Source organism: Agelaius tricolor, unplaced genomic scaffold (assembly GCF_023055355.1).
Source record: "Agelaius tricolor isolate 1412-34295 unplaced genomic scaffold, bAgeTri1.0.p SCAF_1, whole genome shotgun sequence".
NCBI lineage: Eukaryota > Metazoa > Chordata > Aves > Passeriformes > Icteridae > Agelaius > Agelaius tricolor.
This window is the reverse complement of record NW_027269261.1, coordinates 6,136,096-6,157,430: the sequence shown is the minus strand read 5'-3', so window position 1 is coordinate 6,157,430 and position 21,335 is coordinate 6,136,096. Positions and strand designations below refer to the sequence as shown.

General features: G+C 63.5%; 2 protein-coding genes across 4 annotated transcripts in view; one reads left to right on the top strand and one right to left on the bottom strand.

Moving 5' to 3' along the window:
• Nucleotides 1-142: 142 nt before the first annotated feature.
• Nucleotides 143-15,219, top strand: LOC139587127 (cullin-9-like). Of its 2 annotated transcripts, none has more exons than XM_071421143.1 (30): nucleotides 143-191; nucleotides 986-1,573; nucleotides 3,783-3,937; nucleotides 4,285-4,785; nucleotides 4,893-5,028; nucleotides 5,222-5,412; nucleotides 5,900-6,269; nucleotides 6,481-6,682; nucleotides 6,945-7,152; nucleotides 7,253-7,446; nucleotides 7,585-7,802; nucleotides 7,947-8,178; nucleotides 8,569-8,674; nucleotides 8,983-9,210; nucleotides 9,370-9,460; nucleotides 9,528-9,699; nucleotides 9,876-9,981; nucleotides 10,138-10,233; nucleotides 10,317-10,492; nucleotides 10,967-11,100; nucleotides 11,180-11,356; nucleotides 11,587-11,702; nucleotides 12,132-12,314; nucleotides 12,658-12,815; nucleotides 13,127-13,337; nucleotides 13,434-13,602; nucleotides 13,719-13,864; nucleotides 14,025-14,142; nucleotides 14,636-14,761; nucleotides 14,843-15,219. In XM_071421143.1, the coding sequence occupies exons 2-30, from the start codon at nucleotides 1,000-1,002 to the stop codon at nucleotides 15,004-15,006; spliced, it is 5,658 nt and encodes a 1,885-aa protein (XP_071277244.1). In that variant the 5' UTR covers nucleotides 143-191; nucleotides 986-999; the 3' UTR covers nucleotides 15,007-15,219. The 2 variants fall into 2 exon arrangements, with proteins under 2 accessions (XP_071277244.1, XP_071277178.1); XM_071421077.1 differs by having other exon boundaries at nucleotides 14,565-14,761.
• An 807-nt stretch (nucleotides 15,220-16,026) lies between these two features.
• The window catches only part of LOC139587203 (phosphofurin acidic cluster sorting protein 1-like), a 54,842-nt gene continuing 49,533 nt past the window's right edge, over nucleotides 16,027-21,335 (bottom strand). Inside the window, exons 11-25 of one of the 2 annotated variants that reach the window (XM_071421260.1) lie at nucleotides 21,239-21,310; nucleotides 20,804-20,934; nucleotides 20,548-20,680; nucleotides 20,333-20,437; nucleotides 18,990-19,096; nucleotides 18,557-18,711; nucleotides 18,353-18,463; nucleotides 18,152-18,254; nucleotides 17,767-17,799; nucleotides 17,358-17,400; nucleotides 17,224-17,266; nucleotides 16,991-17,132; nucleotides 16,675-16,898; nucleotides 16,391-16,504; nucleotides 16,027-16,289 (exon numbers count right to left, since the gene is read on the bottom strand). In XM_071421260.1, the coding sequence (XP_071277361.1) occupies nucleotides 16,174-16,289; nucleotides 16,391-16,504; nucleotides 16,675-16,898; nucleotides 16,991-17,132; nucleotides 17,224-17,266; nucleotides 17,358-17,400; nucleotides 17,767-17,799; nucleotides 18,152-18,254; nucleotides 18,353-18,463; nucleotides 18,557-18,711; nucleotides 18,990-19,096; nucleotides 20,333-20,437; nucleotides 20,548-20,680; nucleotides 20,804-20,934; nucleotides 21,239-21,310 (1,632 nt within the window). In that variant the 3' untranslated portion in view covers nucleotides 16,027-16,173. The remainder of the gene's footprint in view (nucleotides 16,290-16,390; nucleotides 16,505-16,674; nucleotides 16,899-16,990; nucleotides 17,133-17,223; nucleotides 17,267-17,357; nucleotides 17,401-17,766; nucleotides 17,800-18,151; nucleotides 18,255-18,352; nucleotides 18,464-18,556; nucleotides 18,712-18,989; nucleotides 19,097-20,332; nucleotides 20,438-20,547; nucleotides 20,681-20,803; nucleotides 20,935-21,238; nucleotides 21,311-21,335) is intronic. The other variant, XM_071421312.1, reaches the window with a different exon arrangement.

The window sequence follows — 21,335 nt, the reverse complement described above, 5'->3', positions numbered from 1 at the left end:
ATGAAAAGCGCTCCAAGTGCCGCTCTGTGCCCCCTGTGCCTCATGGAGTCCCCGCCGCTGCCCCCGATCGGTCCCGCCGCCCCCGTCTGAGCTCCCCGCTGCCGCCCGCCCAGGCCCGGCCCTCACGGCCGCCGTCGGGCGGGCTCTGCGCAGGCGCCCGCGGCCGGAGCGGCGCGGGAGCGGTGCCGGAGGTAACGCGGCGGCCCCGGCGCGGCCCCGCGGCGGAGGGAGGGCGGCGGGCCGGGCACGGCCGGGCGTGGCCGGCGAGCGCCCCGAGCGGAGCCGACCCGGGACGGGCCCGGGCCGTTTAGGGGAGGTCTCGGTCGCGGCCTCGGGCCGGCCGGGCAAGGGGTGCGGCAGCCGAACCGGGCCGGGTCCGGTGCTCGGTGCCCGGAGAGCTCTCGCTTTGCCCGCGCCTGGAAGGAGCTTCGATGCTGCCGCTGGCGCGGCCGGCCCGTACGAGCCCTCTCCACGGGGATGGCAGTGCCGTGCCGCCCGCCTTTAGCATGTGTGCCCCGGGCACGGGCCTGTCCCTCGGCGTGTCCCGGTCCCGGCCCGGTGATGTGCACGGAGCCCTCCAGCGCAGACTTGCACTGGCCTCCTGATCCAGCGCGGGCAGCTCGCTCCATCAGCACACAGCCACGTGTTACAGCTGAGCTTCCTGGGGAAAGCTGCCCTGCCTGAGCGCTGCTGTCCGTATTCCTGCGGTGCCCACAGTCTGTATGGCAGTCCAGAAGTCACTGTGTTTTGCCCTATTACCTTGTAACTCCATACATGTGGCTTTCCAAGGAGTAAGTGAGCCATATCTCATACTTGCTATGTTAGGGTTGTACAGCACTGTTCTTGAGTACAGCCGGTACAAAAGCACATATTAATGGCTGCATTGCCATATCACCAGCGCTGTGACACACGGGAACACAGATCTCTAGCCACAGCATGCCTCAGCCACCTCTCCCCAGCTCCTGCTTCCCCTCTGTCTCTGCAGACACAGCTGCTGCCATGGTGAACGAGCAGCACACTGGCACCCTGCTGGTGCAGCTGGGGCCCAAGCTGCAGGCCCACCCGGAGAAGCTGCTGCGGCAGCGGCGAGGCCACGATGAGCGGCCGGAATACCTGGTCCAGTGGAGTGTTGTTAGCTCAGAAGAGAGAGCAGCGGGAGGCAGCGGTGCCTCCTCTGGAGACACCAAGGCAGAGAACATCTCCCTGTGGATGTCTGCGGAAGAGGTCTGCGCCAGCTGCCCGGCGCTGCTGGGCCAGACGAGGCCGTTGTCCGCGGACAAAGTGGCGCCGGACAAAGCGCCGCTGGACGAGGCCTCGCTGCTGGAGATGAAGGCCGACGTCAGGAGCCTGGTGCAGCGAGCCGGGCGCCAGGTGGCCGAGGCCGGGACCCCCGAGTGCTCCATCCTGAGCACGGTGCACGTGCTGGGCGCCTACGCCAGCATCGGCTCCCTGGCGGGCGCCTTCAGGGAGGCGGGAGCCCTGGAGCTACTGACGGCCATGCTGTGCCACAGGGAGCGGCGGATCCGCCGCGGCGCCGGCGAGATGTTGCGAGCTCTGGGGGCTCACGATGCAGGTGGGGGCTGCTCCTGCTCAGTGCCGCTGAGGAGGGCTGGCTGGGCAGCTGGGGGTGCCAGCCTTCGGGAGGGGTGAGGTGCCTGGGAAGCGGGCGTGTCTCGGGGCTTCTTGGCAAAAGGGGAAGAATCAGTTGGGATCTTTTGGACTTCCGTGGTTGCAGTTGTCTGGACTGCTCTTGGAGTTAGAAACTCTTTCCCATGCCAGGTTTCTGAGCTGGGATGCTGATTAACTGTTAGGAGTGTGAAGGAATGTAAAGGCTGGCTGTCTTCTCTAGCAACCCCAGCACCTATCCTGCTCCACTGCTGGAGCCCAGCCTGGGGAATCTGGAGTTTCTCAAGCTGAGGGATGCAGCTGCCACTTTCCCATTTGCAGGTTCATCCAGTAGCAAAGCTGATTGCCCATCCTGGAGCACAGACACGGGCAGGGCTCTGACAGCACACACTTACAGCACACACATAAACACAAGCCAGCCATGTCCCCTCCTGCTCTTTGTCTGGCAGAGACAGAAGGTCACTCCTGCCAGCACACACTGCATTTCCCAGGTTCACAAGTACACACACATTCATGGATCCCTTGGGTACCAGCATGCACCTGTGCCTGGATCCAAGCCCTTCTACTGGTCTCAGGGATCCCCCTGCTCATCAGTTTGTTAAGCCTGATGCTTGCTAGTAAACCTGTAGCACTTTTGTTCCACAGTCCACATTCACACATCCCTTGGGACTTCCAGCACCAGCCCCCACCCACCTCATACCCTGGTCTGGACCCAGGACCTCCTCCTTGCTATTCCAACATGAAGTGTTGCTAAGGAGTTACATGCACAGCAGGGTTGGGAAAGATGCAGACACTCACCCTTTCCCACTGACCCCAGGCACTGCAGTCCTGCTTCAGCTGCTGAACTCCTCACTTTTCTCCCTTCCAGCAGCTGTTCTTCAGAACACACACTGTTCTCTCCCCAGTGGCTGATGACCGAGGTTCCTGCCAACTCCAGGCACCAGCACTGGAGAGACCTTTGCACTTGCCCCAGTAGCTGGCACGGCAGGCCAGGGACTCCTACAGCCCTGGCAGAACTGAGTCATTTGATCTGGGTCAGCTGTACACCAGTCTTCCTGATAACTGGCATTACAAGCTCAAATGTGTGATTTGATCCAGAGAGTGATGGCACCTCCGACTGTCACTCAGTCCCCTGGCTGACTCCACAGGGCTCCCACAACCCCAATAAGGCTCCAGTTCGTGGTACCAAGTGCCACTCGTGCAGGTCTCACCAGCAGCTGGCACTTGGTCTTTGCAGCACACACAACAGGGTAGAGACAGACTTAGTAAAGATTCAATAAGAAAGTAGGACAAACACTGTCAATCAGGTACAGGACTGTCAGACAAACACACCGACCAGCTGTGCTTTAAACATGGCTGGCACCTTTTATAACCCTTTCTCTGCGCCCCCTTTTGTGTTCCTTGCCAATTCCAATTAATCAGATAATCTTACTGAAAAATAATCATTCTTACATGCCAGATGTCCTTACTAATTGTTGTCCAGATGTCCTTACTAATTGTTGTGACTGACCAGATTTGTTTCTCCTCACTGCATCCATTAGCATTTGTCAGTCAGGTTTGTGATTCTTTATGTTCTTGTTTATGGCTTCCTTCTTACTTTGACTTTTTACAGTGAAAAGGTCCTTGGCTGGATACACTTAGAGGATCAGACAATCTCCTTCCACATAGCCTTGCAATGAAGACCAGTGCCAAAGGGCTTGACACAACCCTGGTGGGGAGAGGCTGGTCCTCACCCAGTTCTCTCATTTAGGAGGAGCTGCCATGGCTTGGAAGTTCCTGATGAGGCTTGGGTGCAGCTGGAAGGTTGCTGGTTGTGGTGTATCCCACAGGAGATCCAGTTTTCCCTGTCCTAGTGCCTGAGTTCATGCAGCTCTGAAGTGGGGCAGATGAGGGGCTGATTCAGGTTAAAACTTGACTTCTTCCCTGGGACCCTGTTCTGGAATCAGTTATTTGGGGTTTGTGAGAATCTTTCAGCGTTAGGGGTAGAAAAAATAGACCATGGAGCAAAATGTTGCCACTGCAGAGGAAGGGACAGAGCGTGGATCAGGTGACAGGGAGCAGCAAAGCTGTTCCTTCCCTGCAGCTCTGTCTCTGGCAGGGAGGGTGGGGTGAGGGTTGTCTTTCTGGGGCCTGAAGAGTTTTTGTTGTTGTTGCAGGAATCTGGGCCCATGTCCTGCTGTCCCTGAGCCAGCAGGATGGCATTGAGCAGCACATGGACTTTGAGAGTCGCTGCACCTTGCTGGAGCTGTTTGCTGAGATCACATCCTCTGCAGAGCCCTGCATGTCCTTTGAGGGGATTCACCTCCCGCAGGTGGTGACAGAGCCGCCAGCAGCCCTGGGCCTGCGGGGCGTGAGGGGCCAGGAGGGGTGGGAGCGGGGGCCAGGACTGGCACCCTTATGTGGGACAAGAGGGGATTGAAGGTGGGCAGGGAAGCAGGACTGGCTGTAGGGAGAGCTGGGACAGGGCCTGGGGCCGGTGCAGAGGCACCTGGAGAGCCTGGTCTGCCAGCAGGGAGGGGAGGGTGGCTGAGAGGTCTCTGCTGCTGCCAGCTGGTCCGGAGCTCTCACGGGAGCCTGCCTGGGAATGAGCTGGTGGCTCAGGGAGAGCTGGGGGCTGGAGGTGTTCTGCAGGCTGAGCGTGAGCTGTGCTTGTTGCAGATCCCTGGGAAGCAGCTGTTTGTCCTGGTGAAGCGCTACCTGTGTGTGACTTCTCTCCTGGACAAGCTGAGCAGTGGCGTGGAGCAGGGAGAGGAGCAGCAGGGCTGTGCTGTGCCCAGCCCTGTCCCTGAGGAGAGGAGCCGTGTGAAGCAGGAGTTTGAGTTCAGCATGGCCATGGCCAACCTCATCTCGGAGCTGGTGCACGCCATGGGCTGGAGCCACAGGCACAGGCGGGACCTGCAGCCTCGCCCTGCCCGCTCCATCTTCCAGCACAAGCCCCCGGCCAGCACTGCTGCCCGAGCAGCCCCCACGTGCCCAGCAAAGGAGCCCGTGGCCTTCAGGACGCGCTCGGCGTTCCCGAGCCGCAGCAGCTACGTGGAGTACGTGCAGGCCACGCTGGTGAGCGGCATGAGGGTGCGCATGCTCGAGGACTACGAGGCGGTCAGCGCCGGCGACGAGGGCGACTTCCGCCGCAGCAACGACGGCGTGCCCCCGGTGCAGGTACTGCTCCAAGGGGCTTCTCTGCTCTCCTGTGCAGCCTTGCATGGGGACAGTGGGGTTGGGTTTGCCTTCTGCCAGCTGGGTGTGTGCTGGGTTTTCTTCTCCAGGTGTACTGGCAAGCTCTGGGCTATACCTACTGGGTTCACTGGCACATGGTCGAGATCATTGGCCCTTCAGAGCAAAAGGAGCTGGAGGGCCAGCAGAAGGTGAACACCCTGACACGAAACCACAGATTGAGAGCAGGTGAGCAGCCCCATCGGTCTCCTTCGAGCATGTTCCAACTCTCCCACTGCCCTCCTGTCACCTTCCTTTCTCCCAGCAAGCTATGGTATGGCGGGGACCTTTTCTGTCCAACATGAGGAATGAGGAGCATGCAGCAGAGGATGGGGGAGTTGGCAGAGCTGACAGTGCCCTTCCTTGCTCTGCTCCCCTGCAGTTCCACAGGCATTCCTGTGCAAGCCCTTGGGGGGGCTGTACTCCCTGCCTTACCTGGGGCAGCGGCTGCCCAAGGCTGCAGACACCCTGAGCCGTGCCGAGTGGTGGGAGCTGCTCTTCTTTGTGAGGAAGCTGGAAGCACAGGAGCAGAAAGAGATCACCTGTCTCATCCAGCAGCACCTGGGAGAGCAGGTAGGGACCAGTGCCTGCAGCAGGGAAATGGGAGGGAGGAGCAAAGGGAACGTGAGGGAAGGGAGCAGGCCCAGAGGAGATGGCAAGTGTGAGGTGTGCAGGGCCAGCCTGAGCGGGGCAGAAATGGGAGGGTGAGTTGGGCTGCAGAAAGCTTGGAGAGCTTGGCCCAGCAGAGCAGTGATGGAGATGAGAGGAAAGGCAGTGTCCCCTGACTGACTGAAGAGTGACTGTCCAGCAAGGTCTGGGCAGGCGAGGCAAGGCCGTGGGGTCACTCTGCCAGTTGCAGTGGGGTGCCGAGCACGGGTGGGAGCTGTGGGCTGGTGGGAGTCGGGCTGGGGACAGGCAGGGGAGGGTGGCAGTGGAGAGCGGCCCTGGGCACCTCTGGCGGTGCAGCCTTTCTGTCCGTGGTGCCAGTGGCCGCCACCAGGGGCGTGGGGTGCGTGGCGAGCCCGAGATTAACTTGTCCCCATGGGTGTGGCTGTCGGAGGTGGATGAAGAAGCCCTGGTGCAGCTGTCGGCACCTGCGGAGCTGGCCCAGAAGGTGCTGCAGGTCCTGGAGGAGCGGTGCCAGGGCAGCTCTCTGCGGGACCTGCGTGGCTCCCGTGCCTACGCCAGACACTTCCTCGGGAGGGGAGCGGAGCAGGATGGTGGAGGGAGCCCCGCAGTGTCCTCAGAGGGTGACAGGAGCAGCGGCCCTGAAGGCACGATGGCCAAGGCAGCGGAGGGAGACCTTTGTGCAGCCCCAGGGCCGCCCCAGGGCCGCGGTGAGGCAGCGAAGTCGGATTCCCAGCTGTTCAGCGAGCTCTTGGAGAGGGAAGGGCTGTTCTTGCCGGAGGTGACGGAGGAGCAGAGCCAAGGTAATGTCCTGCCACATGCTGGGGCACAGGCGCGGTGCTGGCAGCGGCACTGCTGCCTCCAGAGGGGAAGGCTCTGGGCAGGCACGGGGGCCATGCAGCCAGGGCTGCCTGAGGTGGGGGTGCCTGTGGGTGCTGGGTGTGTGGCTGTGTGGCACCCTGGGAGCTGCTGGAGGGGTCAGCGCTGCCCTGATGGCTCCGTCCCTCCGGCCAGCGCTGGGCAGCTCCAAGGGGCTGAGTGAGAGCGGCTCGCTGGCCAAGGTTGCGGCTGTGGTGGAGGTGATCCAGAGCAGCAGCTCAGCGGTGGGGCTGCGCTTAGCCGGGCTCAAGCACATCCTGGAGATGCTGGAGGAAGAGCCCAAGTCGGAGCAGCAAGCTGGCACAGCCCAGGGCGGGCTGGGCATCGGGAGTGCCGGGTGAGTGCTGGGGTGCTGCAGAGCCCTCCTGCTGCTGCCTGGGGAGGGCCCTGTGGGCAGGGTGGGGGCCGGTGCTGAGCTGGAGGAGCGGGAGGCGGCGGCGGGAGTTGGAGGGTGGTATGTGCGAGAGGAAAGGCGGATTTTGTGTCCCTTTGTCCCAGGCAGGCTGGTTGGCAGGGCTGTCCCAGCTGCAGCGCGGGCAGGAAGGAGGCGGCTGTCAGGGCCCGAGGAGGCCGTGCCTGAGGTGTGCTGTGCCGTGCAGGGAGAAGCTGGTGCAGGTGTCGGTGGAGCTGCTGAGCGCGGAGGCGGCGGAGAAGGCGCTGGTGGCAGTGACGCTGCGGCTGCTGGCCGTGCTGCTGGCCCGCTACGAGTGGCGCGTGCCCTTTGCCACGGAGGGCGGCGTGCGGGCCGTGCTGGCCCGCATGCAGCAGCACGGCTGCTCGGCCCTGGTGCAGCAGGCCGGGCTGGCGGTGAGTGAGCGCCCGGGGCACGCCGGGCCGGGCAGGGCAGCGCGGGCTGCCGGGCGGGGTGGAGGGGCCGCTGCCCCCTGCGCCGCTCTCGTCCTCGCAGGCCCTGAAGGTGCTGGTGGGAGCTGCGGACGCTGAGCCGGGAGGCGGCGGCGGGAAGGGCCTGCCCTGGAACCACGGCGACGCGCAGATGCTGCGGGAGATCTTCGCCAGCATCGGCTCTGCCTCCAGCAAGGGCTCTGCCAGCCTGCTGAGCAGCATCCCTGCTGCCCTGAGCACCATGCAGAGGGTCCCAGGGTAGGGGCAGCGCGTGGAGAGCGCTGAGGTCGGGGGGAATCTGCAGGGGGAAGGACGGGCAGGACGGGCAGGTGGCTTGTGGGCACAGGGGAGGCTCTGTGCCTGGGGCAGGAGAGTGGCACGGCTTTGTCCCTGCAGGGGCTCCTCAGGGGTGCAGAACGGGCTGCTGGTGGTGAACATGCTGATGGATGGGCACCGGGGCCTGGCGGAGCAGCTGGCGAGCTGCGATCTGCTGGCGGCGCTGCAGAGCTGCTGGAGGGCCGGGCAGAGCAGCGGCTGCCCCCAGGCAGTGCTGGCCCTCAGCGCCATCAATCGCCTGGCGGAGCACGGGCTGCCCCTGGGCCCGGAGGCAGCAGGTACCGCGCTGCCCACCCTGCCCGTGCCGCGGCCCCGCGGGTGCCACGGGCAGGGCTGCCTGGCCCCGCAGGGCAGAGCACCCTGAGGGGCTGCTGGCGCTCCGTGAGCGCCTGGGCTGGGCTCACGCGTCCCTGTCACGGCAGGCACGGAGCTCCTGCTGGACCCCAAGGGCGTGCAGATGCTGCTGGGTGGCCTGGACGATGGCAGCCTGTCCAAGGAGGTGGTGGTGGCCCTGGAGCGGCAGCTGTGCGGCCAAGGCCCTGTTCCCTCTGGCCAGGTGGCCCAGCTGCTGCAGGACCACAGCTGCTTCAGGCTGCTGCTGCGCAGCTTGGAGCTGCTGGGGACAGAGAAGGCCATGAGCCTGAGCATCCTCAGGTGGGTGCAGGGTGACTGAGGGGGGTCTGGGACCCCCTCATGAGGTGTGTGAGTGCTGGGGGTCATGGTGGGGAGAGCCAGTGCATGTTTGTGGGTCCTGGTGGGGCTGTTCTTCACTGGGGGCAGGCTCACCCCAGCACGTGGGCAGGTGCTGATTGGTGTGTCCTGGGGCACGGGGCCACGTGGGGCCACAGCAGCTGTGCCTGGTGCTGGTGGGGACATGCAGGGGCAGCAGAGGACATGCCTGGGTGCTGGTGGGGTGTGCAAGGTGCCAGGGAGCCTCAGTTCCCAGTCCCTGAGAGGTGCCTTCCAGGTGGGGCAGGGAAGCAGGGCTGCCTGTAGCACTGCTGTCCCTGTGCCCACACTGAGCAGGCCCCCTCTGTCACCCAGGATCCTGAACAAGTTCCTGGACAGTTACCAGGAGGATGTGCTGCCCTGGCACGAGTGTGTGGAGCCCTGTGTGTCCTTCCTGATCACCCACAGCAGCAGCTGGGAGGTGAGGGGGCCCTGGGGCTCGTGGCAGGCAGGGTGGCTGTGCTGGCTGTGCCTCAGCCGGGCTGGGCAAGCAGGGCCCCGCTGGTGGCCCCAGCCTGGCCTTGTGTCCGAGGCACTGGGAGAGGTGGGGAGGGGCTGTCCTGGCCGTGGCCGTGTCCTGGTGGCCCCGTGCCCAGTCTGGCTGTGCCTGGCCAGGCTCTGGTGGGTGCTGCTGGGTTGGGATGAGGGGAATGGAGCTGCAGCTCTGGCTGCTGGGGGCCCTGGGAGCTGCCAGCAGTGCCCCGTCTGCTGACGGCTGTGTCTCAGTAGGTGCTGCAGGAGGTCGTTGGCTTCCTGCACCGCCTGGGCAGTGCCAGCAGGGACTGTGTGGTGGTGATGTGCCACGTGGGCACCCACGAGGCTCTGTCCAAGGCCCTGGAAAAGCACAGCACGGTCCCGCCGTTGGCGCCGGCCCTGCTGGAGCTGGTGGCGGAGTGTGAGAAGTTCGCCAGGCTCTACAAGAAGCTGACGAGCAGCATCTTGGCTGGCTGCATCCAGGTGGGCTGGAGGCACAGCTGCCTGGGGATTTGGGTCTGGGGGCACCAGGGTGTCCCTGCTGCTGAGGGACGGCCTTGTGCTCTGTGCCTGGCACAGCCCTGCGGGGGCTGAGGGCAGGAGGACCCGGGCCCCTGGTAAGAGCCTTGCCCCGTCCCACAGCTGGTGCTGGGACAGATTGAGGAGCACCGCCGGAGCCAGCAGCCCATCAGCATCCCCTTCTTTGATGTCTTCCTGCACAACCTGTGCCAAGGTGAGTGCGGGCAGGGGGAGCTGACCCCAGGCTTGGTGGCTGGAAGCTCCATGTGCTCTGCCCACAGGCTCCAGCATGGAGGTGAAGGAGGACAAGTGTTGGGAGAAGGTGCAGGTCTCTTCCAACTCGCACCAGGCCAGCAAGCTCACGGACAGGAACCCCAAGACCTACTGGGAGTCGAACGGCAGCACCGGCTCCCACTTCATCACTGTGCACATGCAGTGTGGAGTGGTGATCAGGTGGGGCTGGGCTGGCAGGGCCGTGTGCAGGAGAGGGCTTTGGGGATCTGTGCCAGCCCTGCCCCAGTGGCTCTGTCCTGGGCCCAGCGGGCTGTGGCTGGCAGGGCGTGGTGCCGCCAGGGCTGGGGCAGGCAGGCGGAGATGGCTGGGCAGCCCCGTGGTGTTTGTGTGTGCAGGGAGCTGAGCATGCTGGTGGCCAGCGAGGACTCCAGCTACATGCCATCGAGGGTGGTGGTGCTGGGCGGGGACAGCGCTGCCACCATCAGGACGGAGCTGAACGCGGTGAGTGCCCGTGGGAGGGGCGGGGGCTGCTCCTTGCTGTGCCCCGAGCAGGTGTGGCTGTGGTGGGAGGCCCGGGGAGGTGGGAATGGCAGGGGCTGCGCTGTGGGAGCCTCCTTGGGCTGCCTGTCACGCTGAGGGCTCGGTGCCTCCCTGCAGGTGACCATCCTGCCCTCGGACAGCAGAGTGATCCTGCTGGAGAACATGACCCGCTTCTGGCCCGTCATCCAGATCCGGGTGAAGCGGTGCCAGCAGGTAGGGGGGAGCAGGGGCAGGGCCTGGGGCGGGCCCTGAGGGGCGTCGGGGCCGCAGGAACTGAGGGTCCCGCTGTCCCCTAGGGTGGCATTGACACACGTGTGCGTGGCATCGAGGTGCTGGGTCCCAAGCCCAGCTTCTGGCCCATCTTCAGGGAGCAGCTGTGCCGGCGGACGTTCCTCTCCTGCACTGCTCGGGCTCATGCCTGGAGCCAGGAGATCTGCCGAGACCGGGGGCAGCTTCTGCAGCTCTTTGGCAGGTGAGTCGTGTCCTGGCTGTTCCATTGCATCCCTGGTGTCCCAGGGCTCGAGGGGGACGTGGCTGGCAGCCTGGGAGGGGACTGCAGGGCTGGGAAAGGAGCAGCTGGTTGGGAGGGGCCCTTGCTCCTTCCTGGCCACCAGGAAGGCTAACCCCCCCTCTGGCTAACCCCCCAGAGCAGGATGCTGGTCCCCGCAGAGGCTGGCACATCCTGGCAGAGGTTGGCCGGGCACAGCAGGATCTCGTGGCCACAGGCACTGCACAGGCCCCATTTGGCGGGGGCTGTGAGGCCCCAAGGGCCCCTGGGGGCAGGCCCTGGGGACAGCAAGGGGCCCTCCCTGGCTGCTGGGGTCAGTGGGGCCAGGGAGCCATGGTGCCTTGGCAAAGGGCAGAGCATGGAGCCAGCACTGTGCTCTGCTTTGCCACGGGAGTTCTCCAGCCCTTGGCACCGAGCGCTGCCCGCTCGCTGTTGCAGACTGAACCGGGCGCTGCAGCACGAGCAGGGCTTTGCCAACCGCTTCCTTCCTGACGAGGAGGCAGCCCGGGCACTGGGCAGGACCTTCTGGGAGGCCCTGGTGACCCCCTTGGTGCAGAGCATCACCAGCCCAGGTAGCCTGCGCTCTCCGGGACCCGGCCGTGCCGCGCCCCGGGCAGAGGCGCCCGGCTCTGAGTCTGGTTGGTCTCGCAGGCCCTGATGGTGTCAGTGCCCTGGCCTGGCTGCTGAGTGAGTACCTGGAGAGCGTGGAGCTGCCCCGCCGTGCCCCGGGACGCAGGGCTGCCTTTGGTTCCTGCGTGCGGCGCCTGACCCAGCTCCTGGTGCACGTGGACCCCGGCGGCCCCGAGCCAGAGGAGACCAGAGCAGCTGGTGAGCCAGGGGCTGCCCTGCCCTGGGGCTGCTCCAGAGGGCCAGGCTGTGGCCATCGGGCTCCTCTGGGGAGCATCCCATGGCACGGAGGCTCCTGAGCCGGGGAAGGCTTGTGGTCATGCCCCAGCAGCGGCCGTGCCTCCCCAGCACCCCCTCAGCCCTGCTGTGGCGGGTCAGTGTGCGGGGCCTGCCCATGGAGCCACACTGAGCCTGAGGTTGACCCTTGGCAGGTGGGAAGGAGGGGAAGAACAAGGAGGTGTCGGCCAGGACTGCAAAGGTGGTGGTGGAGAAGTCGAGAGGCCTGTGGGGAATCTCGCAGTGCTGGCGTGGCGTGGTGCAGCAGCAGGTAGAGCTTGGAGGGCTGACTGGGAGGGCTGTGGGACCTTCCCTGGGTGCTTGGAGCAGGGAGTGGGGTCTGGAAGTGCCCATGGGGAAGGCACAGAGCTGTACCTGGCCCCCACAGAGCCTGGAGCAATGTGGGGACAGCTCTGCTGTGCTGCCACCCTGGCACGGCTCGAGTGTCAGCCAGGCCAGGAGACAGGTCCGGTGTTGGGCTGTAATTCCTGCTGGGCGCTGCTGCGTCTCCGTAGTGCCCCCAGAGCCCCTGGCTGCCCTTGGAGCTGCGCTCCCACCTTGGCAGCCCCGCAGCAGCAGCAGCAGCAGCAGCAGGGCCCCGAGTCCCGGGCAGCCAGCAGGCAGCTGGCGTGGGCAGGGCAGGGCTGGGCTGTTGCAGGGGCACATCCCGCTGGGCTCAGCCCATGCACTGCTCCCGCAGGTGCAGCGGTTCCTGGAGGCGGCGGGGCAGGCGCCGGACCTTGCGGAGCGCTACTGCCGGCTGTACCAGTGCCTGCGCGGGGCCACCGAGGAGCTCTTTGGGCAGCAGGCCGCCTTCGTGCTGGCCCTGGGCCAGGGCTTTGCCGAGGCTTTGCTGCAGCTCTCCTTCCTCACTGCCCTGCACGTGAGTCGGGGGAGCGCGGCCCCGGGGCCGTGCCCTGGGCAGGGGCTGGGGAGCTGCCCTGGCCCGCGGCCCTGGGGCAGGCTCTGGGTGGGTGGTGTCCTGTTCCCCCCTGAGCCACAGAGCCCTGCCCTGGCACCCCGGTGGTGCCCGGCTCAGGTGCGTGGCGCTGATCCCAGCGTGGGCCCGGCCCTGGCACACTCCGGCCTTGGGCTGGTGCTGGGCACCCTCGGGCCCTGCCCGGCAGTGCCAGAGTTTCCCGGCTGCTCCCTGCAGGGACATTCCCCCAGCCCAGCCCTGTGGGCACCTGGTGAGCCCTGTCTGCAGCCTGCCCTGTCCCTTGCAGGTGAGTGAGCAGTTTGCCCGCTACCTTGATGTGCAGATCCAGGAGCTCCGCAGGGCTGCGGGCAGCACGGGGCCTCTGGAGCGGCTGCAGCAGTTCCTGGAGCCCTTTGTGGTCTTCAGTGGCCTGGAGTTTGCCCACACCTTTGAACACTTCTACAGGTGAGGCTGCTGTGTCTGCCCAGAGCCAGGGGCCTGCTGCAGCGTGGCCTGGTGTGCTGGGGGAGCTTGGCCTGCTGTGGCAGCGGTGCTCCTGCTTTGCTTTTATGGGATCATGGAGCGTGGAGGGCCCGTGGGAGCTGCCAGTGTGTGGAATCACATTCCCTGCTGGGGACAGGGAGGGGACACGTGTGTGCTGCCAGGCCCATGTGCCGTGGGGTGAGGCCGGGCTCGGACCTGTGGCTGTCTCCTGGTGGGTGGCTGATGGGCACAGGGCTTGGGCCCAGCCTGACTGGAGCTGGTGGCCGTGGCAGGCACTACCTGGGGGACCGGCTCCTGACACAAGGGCCATCGTGGCTGGAAGGAGGCATCGTGGAGCAGATCGGGCTGTGCTTCCCCAGCCGCTTTCCCCAGGACATGCTGAGCAACTTGGCCGAGTCGGAGGAGCTGCAGCGGCAGTTCTGCCTCTTCCAGCTGCAGGAGCAGGATAAGCGGCTGCTGGAGCTGGACACGGGCCTGGACGAGGTGAGAGGGCTCGGGGCTGGGGAGCCCGGGGGCCGCTGGCTTTCCTGGTGGGATCCCGGAGCCTGACTGGAGCTGCCCTCGTGCCCCTGTGGCCAGGTGCTGGGAACAGCCACGGTGGTGGCAGACGTGCCAGAGGTGAAGGTGCTGGCCCTGTCCCCGCGCTGCTGGCCCGTTTCCCCGCTCTGTTACATGGAGAACCCTGGGAGGTTTTTCCCGGCGGTGCTGAGCTCCCCCCTGGATGAGTTTGCTGACTTCTGCCGGCAGAGTGAGTGCTGTGGCTGGGGGTGTGCCCAGAGCCTGGAGGGCAGCTCAGGCACAAGTGGCGGTGGGCTGGGAGTGCCTGGCAGGGCTGGTCCCCGTCCCTGACGCTGTCCCTGGCAGGCCAGAGCCAGCTGGGCTGGGAGTGCAGCAAGCCCCGTCGGCTGCAGTGGACGTGGCTGGGCCACGCCGAGCTGCAGTTTGGAGACTGCGTTCTGCACGTGTCCACGCTGCAGATGTACATCCTGCTGTGCTTCAACAGCGCCCAGGTAGGGCTGGAGCCACGGGGGGGGCTGGAGCAGGGCAGAGCCACGTTCTCCCTTCCCTTCTGGTGGGGGCTCCAGCGGTGTTTGGGGCACAGGCCCCCGTTGTTAGGCAGGGGCTGTGGCCAGTGAGCCTTGGCCATTGCCCTCGCCCCCCGTGCTGCAGGAGGTGGCTGTGGAGGCCCTGCTGCAGGCCACAGGGCTCCCTGCTGACCTGGTGCACCACGCGCTGACACCGCTGACCCAGGGCCAGGGTGTCCTGGTGGGGAGCTGCACTCCAGGGGGTGAGTGTGGGGCTGGGGCACCCAGGGGAGAGGGGCTGGGCTTAGGGGTGCAGGAGCTCATAGGGCTGGTGAGGGGGCTGGGTCCATGTGTTGGTGTTTGGGGCACAGGTGTGTCTCAGGGTGGGGCCTGAGGCCAGTGTGGGGCTGGGGGTGATGGGTGGGGCAGGGCTTGGGGCCATACATGGGGCCTGGGTCAGCGTGGATGGGTGGGTGGGGAGGTCTCGGTGTGTGTGTGTGGGCTTGGGCCAGGCCAGGGGCCATGTGTGTCATTGGGGCCACACGTGGGGCACAGGGCTGGGGTGGCCAGCGGTGCAGGCAGCCTCAGGAGGCCCAGCTTGGGTCCCCCAGGCACACGTGTGCCCTGGGGCTCCTTCAGGGCCCAGCTCAAGCTCGGCTGAGCCTGGCTCGGGTGCTGGCTGCAGGTGCCCTGCGGCTGAACCAGGCAGCCCTGGCGCAGAGCTGCGGCCGCCAGCTGAGGCTGCTGCCCCAGCAGAGGTACCTGCGGACAGAGAGGGCCGAGGTGAGCGCCCTGGAGAGGAAGAGGAACGTCCTGTGCTGCCTCATCACCCGCATCCTCAAGGGGGAGAAGCAGCTGCACATCGACAACCTGGTGTTCAGGGTACGGGCTGCAGGGGCACGGGGGGCACAGGGGCTGCCTGGGGGCTGCAGCCACTGCACTGGGGCTCCCTTGCTGCCACAGGTGATCGACGCCTGTCAGAAGGGAGAGCTGGGCCCAGGGGTGCAGTTCCTGAGCTTCTGCTGCCACAGCGTGGACGTGCTGTCCTGCATCCTGCACCTGCTGAACCAGGGCTACCTGCGGCGCCAGGAGGGGAGGCCTCACGTCTTGGAATACATCTCTGCTGAATCCACAACGCTCCCCACTTCTCAGGTCCAGCCACAGATTGCCTTCCATACTGTAGAGATCAAGACAGCAGCAAGCCTGGCCTCTGCTGAAAGGAGACAGACTTTTTCCACGTTCAGATAGACAAGGGCCTGGCTGGGTGAACTCAGGTTGAATCCAGTCTATCTCTTCCTAAACACGTGTGAGTTTTATTTAAATAAATGAGCCAAGCTCCATCCAGTCCCATCGTGTAGTCTGTTGGGGAGCTCAGCTGGTCCATGGCTGGGAGTGTGGCCAGGCCATACCCCTGTGGGCTCAAGCATCCCTGGCAGTTGTGCTTGCTGAGTAGCTGCAGTTGTGCTTGCTGGAGTAGCTGCTGTGCTTGGTGGTGGTAGCTGCACCCTGCCTGAATTTGTTCTCTCCCAGCTCTGAGTCATGCCCTCAGACAGGAGGGCACACACACACAAATACCCTGCCATAATGGTAACAGCATTAATTTATTAAAATTAATCCCGAAAAGTAACCATACAATAAATTTAAAAAAAATAGAATCTTGTAAAAAAAAAACTCAGGTGCCCTCACCCCACACCTCCAGCTGGCAGCACCCTGGGGTAGGGCTGGTTGGGAAGGGATGGGGAGATGAAGAGGACAGCCTCAGCAGCTGTAGGGGGACTGGAAAAGCTGCTGAGGCCGTGCTGCAGAGGGCAGGGCCAGCACAGCAGTGCAAGGCTGGCAGTGGGGCTGGCAAGGGTGGTACAGGGGTGGTGGGCCCTGCTCAGCACCTGCCCCTGCACAGAGCAGTCTGGCTGGCTGCAGCACTGGGGAACCTGCCTGGGTCCAGCCCAGCTGGGACCCTGGCTGGCTACAGGGCTGGCCTGGCAGGTGCATCTGTGGAGAGCAGGGCCCAGAGCCCATCCTGGGGCCCTGCTGGCTGGTGCCAACCCTTGTCCCAGGCTGCTGTTGGGGGACATGGGAGGCAGATGGCATGGTGTCCTGGCTGGTGTTGGAGGGTGCATGGACCCGGTCTCACTGGCCTCACCTTCACGGGTCTTGGCCCACAGGGTGCAGGTGCTGTATCCCCCCCCACTGAGCAGGCAGGGACTGGTCTGCAGGAGATGGGGACAAGAGCACATCCATCTCCCTGTCTCCTGCAACCCACTGCAGCTCCATTCCAGGGATGCCCCAATGTCTCACACACTCTTCGAGTAGCCGAAGATGCCCACAGGGAGGTACTTGACGTGTGTTGGCCACTGTGCTGCCAGCTGGAAAAACTTCACATCGTTCCACTCCACCCCATCTATGGAGACTGAGAGGAGAGGGTGCAGTGAGGCACAGCCCTGCCACAGCCAGCCTGTGCTGCCTGGTCTGCCCCACTACAGCCCCAAGGGGCTGGTACCTGCCCCTCACCTCGCAACATGGTGTTCTGGTGCTTGGCTGTGCAGATGAGGCGTGTGATCCCTTCGATGACTTGGCTTTTGGGTTCCAAGTCTTTTTCTTTTGGTTTCTTGCTCAGGAACATCACTGGGGACCAAGACCAGACAGGACCAATGTTAGGATGTCCCCACCTGGCCCTAAGTGGGAGCCCCTGCTGGGCCACATCTCAGCCCTGCCCTCCTGCAGGCTCCCCCCAGCCTCCCCACAAAGCACTGTGGCCCCACAGGCAGAGAGCACCCCAGAGTGGGCTTGGTTACCTTTCTTGTTTTTCTCCTTGGTGACCACGGTCATGGCCATGGTGCTGGGGGACACCAGCTCCCCTGTGCTGGGGATGCGGCTGACCTGGAGTGAGCGGAAGTTGCTCTTGAGGGTGTTCTTGATACCCGTCTCCCGCTTGTCACCCTCCTTCTTCCTGTCCGGCCCTTGTGTTGTCCAGTAGTCCACCTGCAGGCCCATTACCTCCACACCAGGGCTCGGAGACCTGGGCAACAGGGGCAGCACATGGAGCACACAGGTGGTGCCCCTGCTCCTCTGCCCCCACTGCCTCGGGCTGAGGGGGCCTCGTTTCCTTACCCAGCTCCCGAGAGGCTGCTGCAGACGGACGGAGAGGGAGGTGGGGTGCAGATGGTCTCCTTGCCATAGGAAACAGCTATACTGGAGGCTGGTGCTGAGCTCAGCAGGGAGGGGGTGCAGACTGTGGCATCATCCGAGTCCACTGGGGAGGAAAAATGTGGGTTTGAGGGTTTGGGGGACACCAAGAGCCTCCCGCCTGTGGAAAAGAGAGCTGAGCATTCCCAGGGACTCACCGGAGGCACTGAAAGACTGCTCCACCAGGCCCACCTTCACCACCTGCAAGGAGAAACCAGAGGATACCCAGCATCAGCAGGATTGTGCACTGCACCTCTCCCCTCAGCCCCTGCTGGCCCCTCAACTCACTCACCCCCACAAAGGGGACAAACTTCTGGCAGGAGTCCTCGTCGGGGCTGCAGAAGGAAGAGAGCCTGGTCAGGGTCTGGGTGTGCTGAGCAGCGATTGCTGTGTGACTGCTGACCTTGTGCCCAGGCAGCCCTGCACTTGCAGGGGTCACTGCTGGCTCACACCCACTAGGACCATCTCCTCTGCCCTCCCTCCCATGAGACCCCCTGTCCCCAACATGGCAGCACAGGGCACACTACACAAGGAGGCAAGGAGTTGTCCCCTCCAGTGCTGGGAAAGGGCTTGCATGCGGGAGGGCAGCCCTGCCCCTCTGTGGGGTCAGGGCTCCTCTGCACAGCAAGAGGAACGGATGGACGCACATGGGGAAAGGCAGGGAGGGGCCAGGCAGCGGCACAGCAAGCACAAGCCAATACCTGATATAAAAATCAAAATAGAGACTTCTCTTCCTTGGGTGCCAGAAACCAAGAGAAGGGAGAGGTGAGAGTGCAGCTGGAACACGAGCATCAACCCCCGGACAGCACAGTACCAGCTTGCAGCCCCACCCAGCCCATCCCAGCTGGCCCCCACCACTGGGGCTGTCACAGTCACAGCGACTGGAGGGGCCAAGCACACCAGGAGGTGGCAGGGAATGGTGCTGCAGGCCTCTCACTGTGGGACCCCAGCTCCCCTCAGCACCACGCTGCTCGTCACTGGAACGCAGGGCCTCACTCACTTGTCCCGTGTCCCTCATTCCTGTCCTGGGCACGTCCCAGAGCGGGGCTGCATGAGGGAGGACAGGCACCCTGGGGCCACACTCACCTCTTCTGCTTGTAGGTCAGCATGGCCTCGGAGATGGGCAGCTGGTGAGAGAGGCTGGCTCCAGCGATGAACTGGGCAACACGGCCTGCTATGTCCACAGTGTCTGCGGGCACAAAGAGCCGTGAGGACCTCGATGGCAGCTGGGCTGTCCCTCAGGGCACTGCTGCTGCCAGCCTGGTGCCAGCCTGCCCCACTCCTCACCTGCAGTGGGAGGCTCAGCCCTGCTGAACAGCTCCCGCCACGCTGTGTCCAGGAAGAGAGTGCTGTATTTGTTATCCACCGAGGCCAGGTACTTGGCCAGAGGGTGAGAGCCTGCAGGGGAGAAGGGCAGTGTTGGCTTCAGGCAGGGGAGTCTGGGGAGATGGGAGAGGACAGCCCTGGGGCTGGGCTCCTCATGGCTCTCACCCAGTGGTACGAGCAGGAAGCGAAGGTAGTTGAGCCAGTCGGGTGTCTTGCTGGCCAGCTGCTCCACAAAGAAACGGAGGACAACACTCAGGTAGCTCTGGTCCCCTGCCACCACCACCTTCACCGGGGGAGGCATATGGGAGTTACAGTTACAGCTGCCAAAGGGAGAGGAAAAGGAGACCCTGAGGGATGTGCAGTGGCTCAGCAGGTGGGCCAGGGGACACAGTCTGCCAGGCCAGCTGACAAAAACCCACTGCTGAGAATATCCAGCTTGGTGTGCACTGCCACAGGCAAAAGCAGTACTGGGACCCCCCACTCTCCCCAGGGTGTACACCTGTCAACAACCCCCAATGAGCCCTGGGGAGCAAGGGCCATGCCCAGCCCTTCTCTGAAGCCACCCAGTGCCACCAGACTGAGCCCAAGCTGTACTCACAATCGCTGGATGCGGGAGACAGTGGTGTTGAAGGCTGCCTGGATGTCTGCCACGGAGCAGGTGGATACAACCAACTGCTTGTGCGCCTGGAGCTGCTCACTCACGTACTGCCAATGCAGAGAGCTCAGGTTAAGGCACCCTGGAACATGGCTGTGCTGGCCAGCACCAGCCCATGCCTGCCCTGAGCCCTATACCCCCCGGGTTACAGCAGAGATGCCTGTCCCCACCTGTGCCATGCAGGGAGGCTGAAACCACCAGGTGACTCACAGCTGCATCCTGAGCATCCCTGCTCCTCCCAGCTCTGCTCTAGGGACCAGTCAGCCCCTTGCCCTTATCTTCGAGCACAGCAGCCACCACCCTTGCCATGGCAAGGGCAAAACTGTCCCAAGAACCAGGCTGTGTTCCTTGAAATAAACAGTTTGGTCCAGGGACCCTCTGATTTAAGTTCTGCCATCCCACAGAAGGGCCCTGATCTAGGCTCACTCTGCCTCTGTTCATTCCCTCTTCTTGCTCTCTCCCACTGTGGCACTCCAAAATCCTTCTGTCTCTTCAGGTGTCTGCATGCAGTTCAACAGTGGTAAAATAAGCAGCCAAGATGGACAAAGGGGCTGGTTTTTGGAGTGGGCACTGACCCTTTTTTCCCTATCCAGGACAAGTGGAACAAGCCAAGAATGCATGGCCTGACTCAAGACTTCATCACCTCTCACTAAGCCCTTTCTTCTGTCTCAAAATTTTCCAGCACCCTTTCTGGATGCCAGATGTAGCTGCAGCATCCTGAAGGGGTCTCACAGGTGCTTTATCTAACTGCATGCTTGCACACATGTACATTTCCTTGCTCACCTTTGGCTTTAGAGCTCCAGGTATAGGGGAGGCAAGTGTTTGTTTGTCAGGGACTGGGCCTGTCCTCACACCCCACCCTGCTCTGATGATGGAGTTCATGCTCCCTGGGAGGTGACACTCTTCCATTTCTCAGTGGGAAATATCTCTGCTGCTTCCCAGGACCTCATGCCCACAGAGGAAGGGAGCTCTTTCTCATGGAATCCAACAAAGCTCTGACCCATGGGGTTCCTGGGAGCCAGGACCAAACAGTGAGGGTCTAAGGTACAGTCTGCTAGCCAGTCTTTCTGGGACTGATCACATTTTGAGGATCCAGTGATGCTGTGTGATGGAGAAGACACACCTGACTCTTGTGTGTTTGACTCAGCACTCTGTAAACGCATTGTCTCCCTGAAGGAAGGGCCACAATGGGGAAGAGGAGGGCACAGCTTGTGCCAGTTTCCCTGGGAGAGTCCACCCTGCTTAGAGCTGCCTGCATGCATCCAGCTCCCATCACACCTACTCACCTGCCCCTGCCACTCAGCAACATTCACCAGCACGATGCTCTCAGGGAGCTGCTCGTCTGAGACCAGGATCTGGTTCAGCTGATCGTAAACAGACTTTCGAGGCACCTGGGACAGCATCACCACAAAGGTTAACTAACCCCAGCCAGCCACCCTGGACACCACCCAGGGCTGAAGACCTGGCAGCTCTTGGATGAGAAACCTCCAAGTGGGCTCACCTGGGTGTTATGCCATGAGTCTGGAGAGCTCTCACTGTCCAGGCTGCTGGCACGGCCACCTTGTACCTTTGAGCTCTGCCTGTCCTTCACGGAGGTGCTGCGGGGACGCCACAGCTGCTTGCTCTCTGCCTTGCTGTGAAGGAGAAGCAGGAGAGGCAAAACTGTTGAGGAAATCTCATCTCCACCAACCCCATCACAGCTCAGGGAGCCAGTGTGAGCTTGCTCAGCCCTGGGAGGGGGCACACAGCTGCCTTACCTGGGGGACACGGCACTGGGGAGCTCGGTTTTGCTCCCAGAGCCCAGCTGGGCCAGTCTGTCCATGCTGCCCTCCCTCATGGCAGCCTCTGTGGGGGTCAGCCGGGAAAGGGACTCCTCTGATGTCAGCTCCTGAGGGCCACACAGAGTCACTTCACACACACTGCTCTCCTAACTCCAACAAGGAGCAACCCTGCACCCATGGGTGCCCATCATCAAGAGAGGCCTGGTGGCTCTCCCAGAGGGCCAAGGCTGCAGGGTCTTGAGAGGGCTGGGCCGCGTGTCCTGCAGACCCTTACACTCCTTCTACTTTTGCTGCTCTGCAGCACAATCTACTTGTCTTCCTAGCCCTGCTCCCAGCCTGGTGGGCACCCCTGGTACTCCAGAAAGCAAGCTGGGCTTTGAAAGAGCTCCACATCCCACAGCCTGGACTCACCACTGCAGGGACCTCCGTTCCTTGCTCTTCCTGTGGTCGCTGTGCTCCCGGCTTCCGCTTGTCTGCCTCGCCCTGGGGGACAGGGAGTGGGGTCAGA

What these genes read in the sequence shown, in the direction of transcription:
- LOC139587127 (XM_071421077.1), top strand. Translation starts at nt 1,000, where the DNA reads ATGGTGAACGAGCAGCACACTGGCACCCTGCTGGTGCAGCTGGGGCCC. An exon ending in AGGGGATTCACCTCCCGCAG is followed by an intron (nt 3,938 to 4,284) that starts GTGGTGACAGAG and finishes TGCTTGTTGCAG; the next exon opens with ATCCCTGGGAAGCAGCTGTT. An exon ending in CAGTGTGGAGTGGTGATCAG is followed by an intron (nt 9,700 to 9,875) that starts GTGGGGCTGGGC and finishes TTGTGTGTGCAG; the next exon opens with GGAGCTGAGCATGCTGGTGG.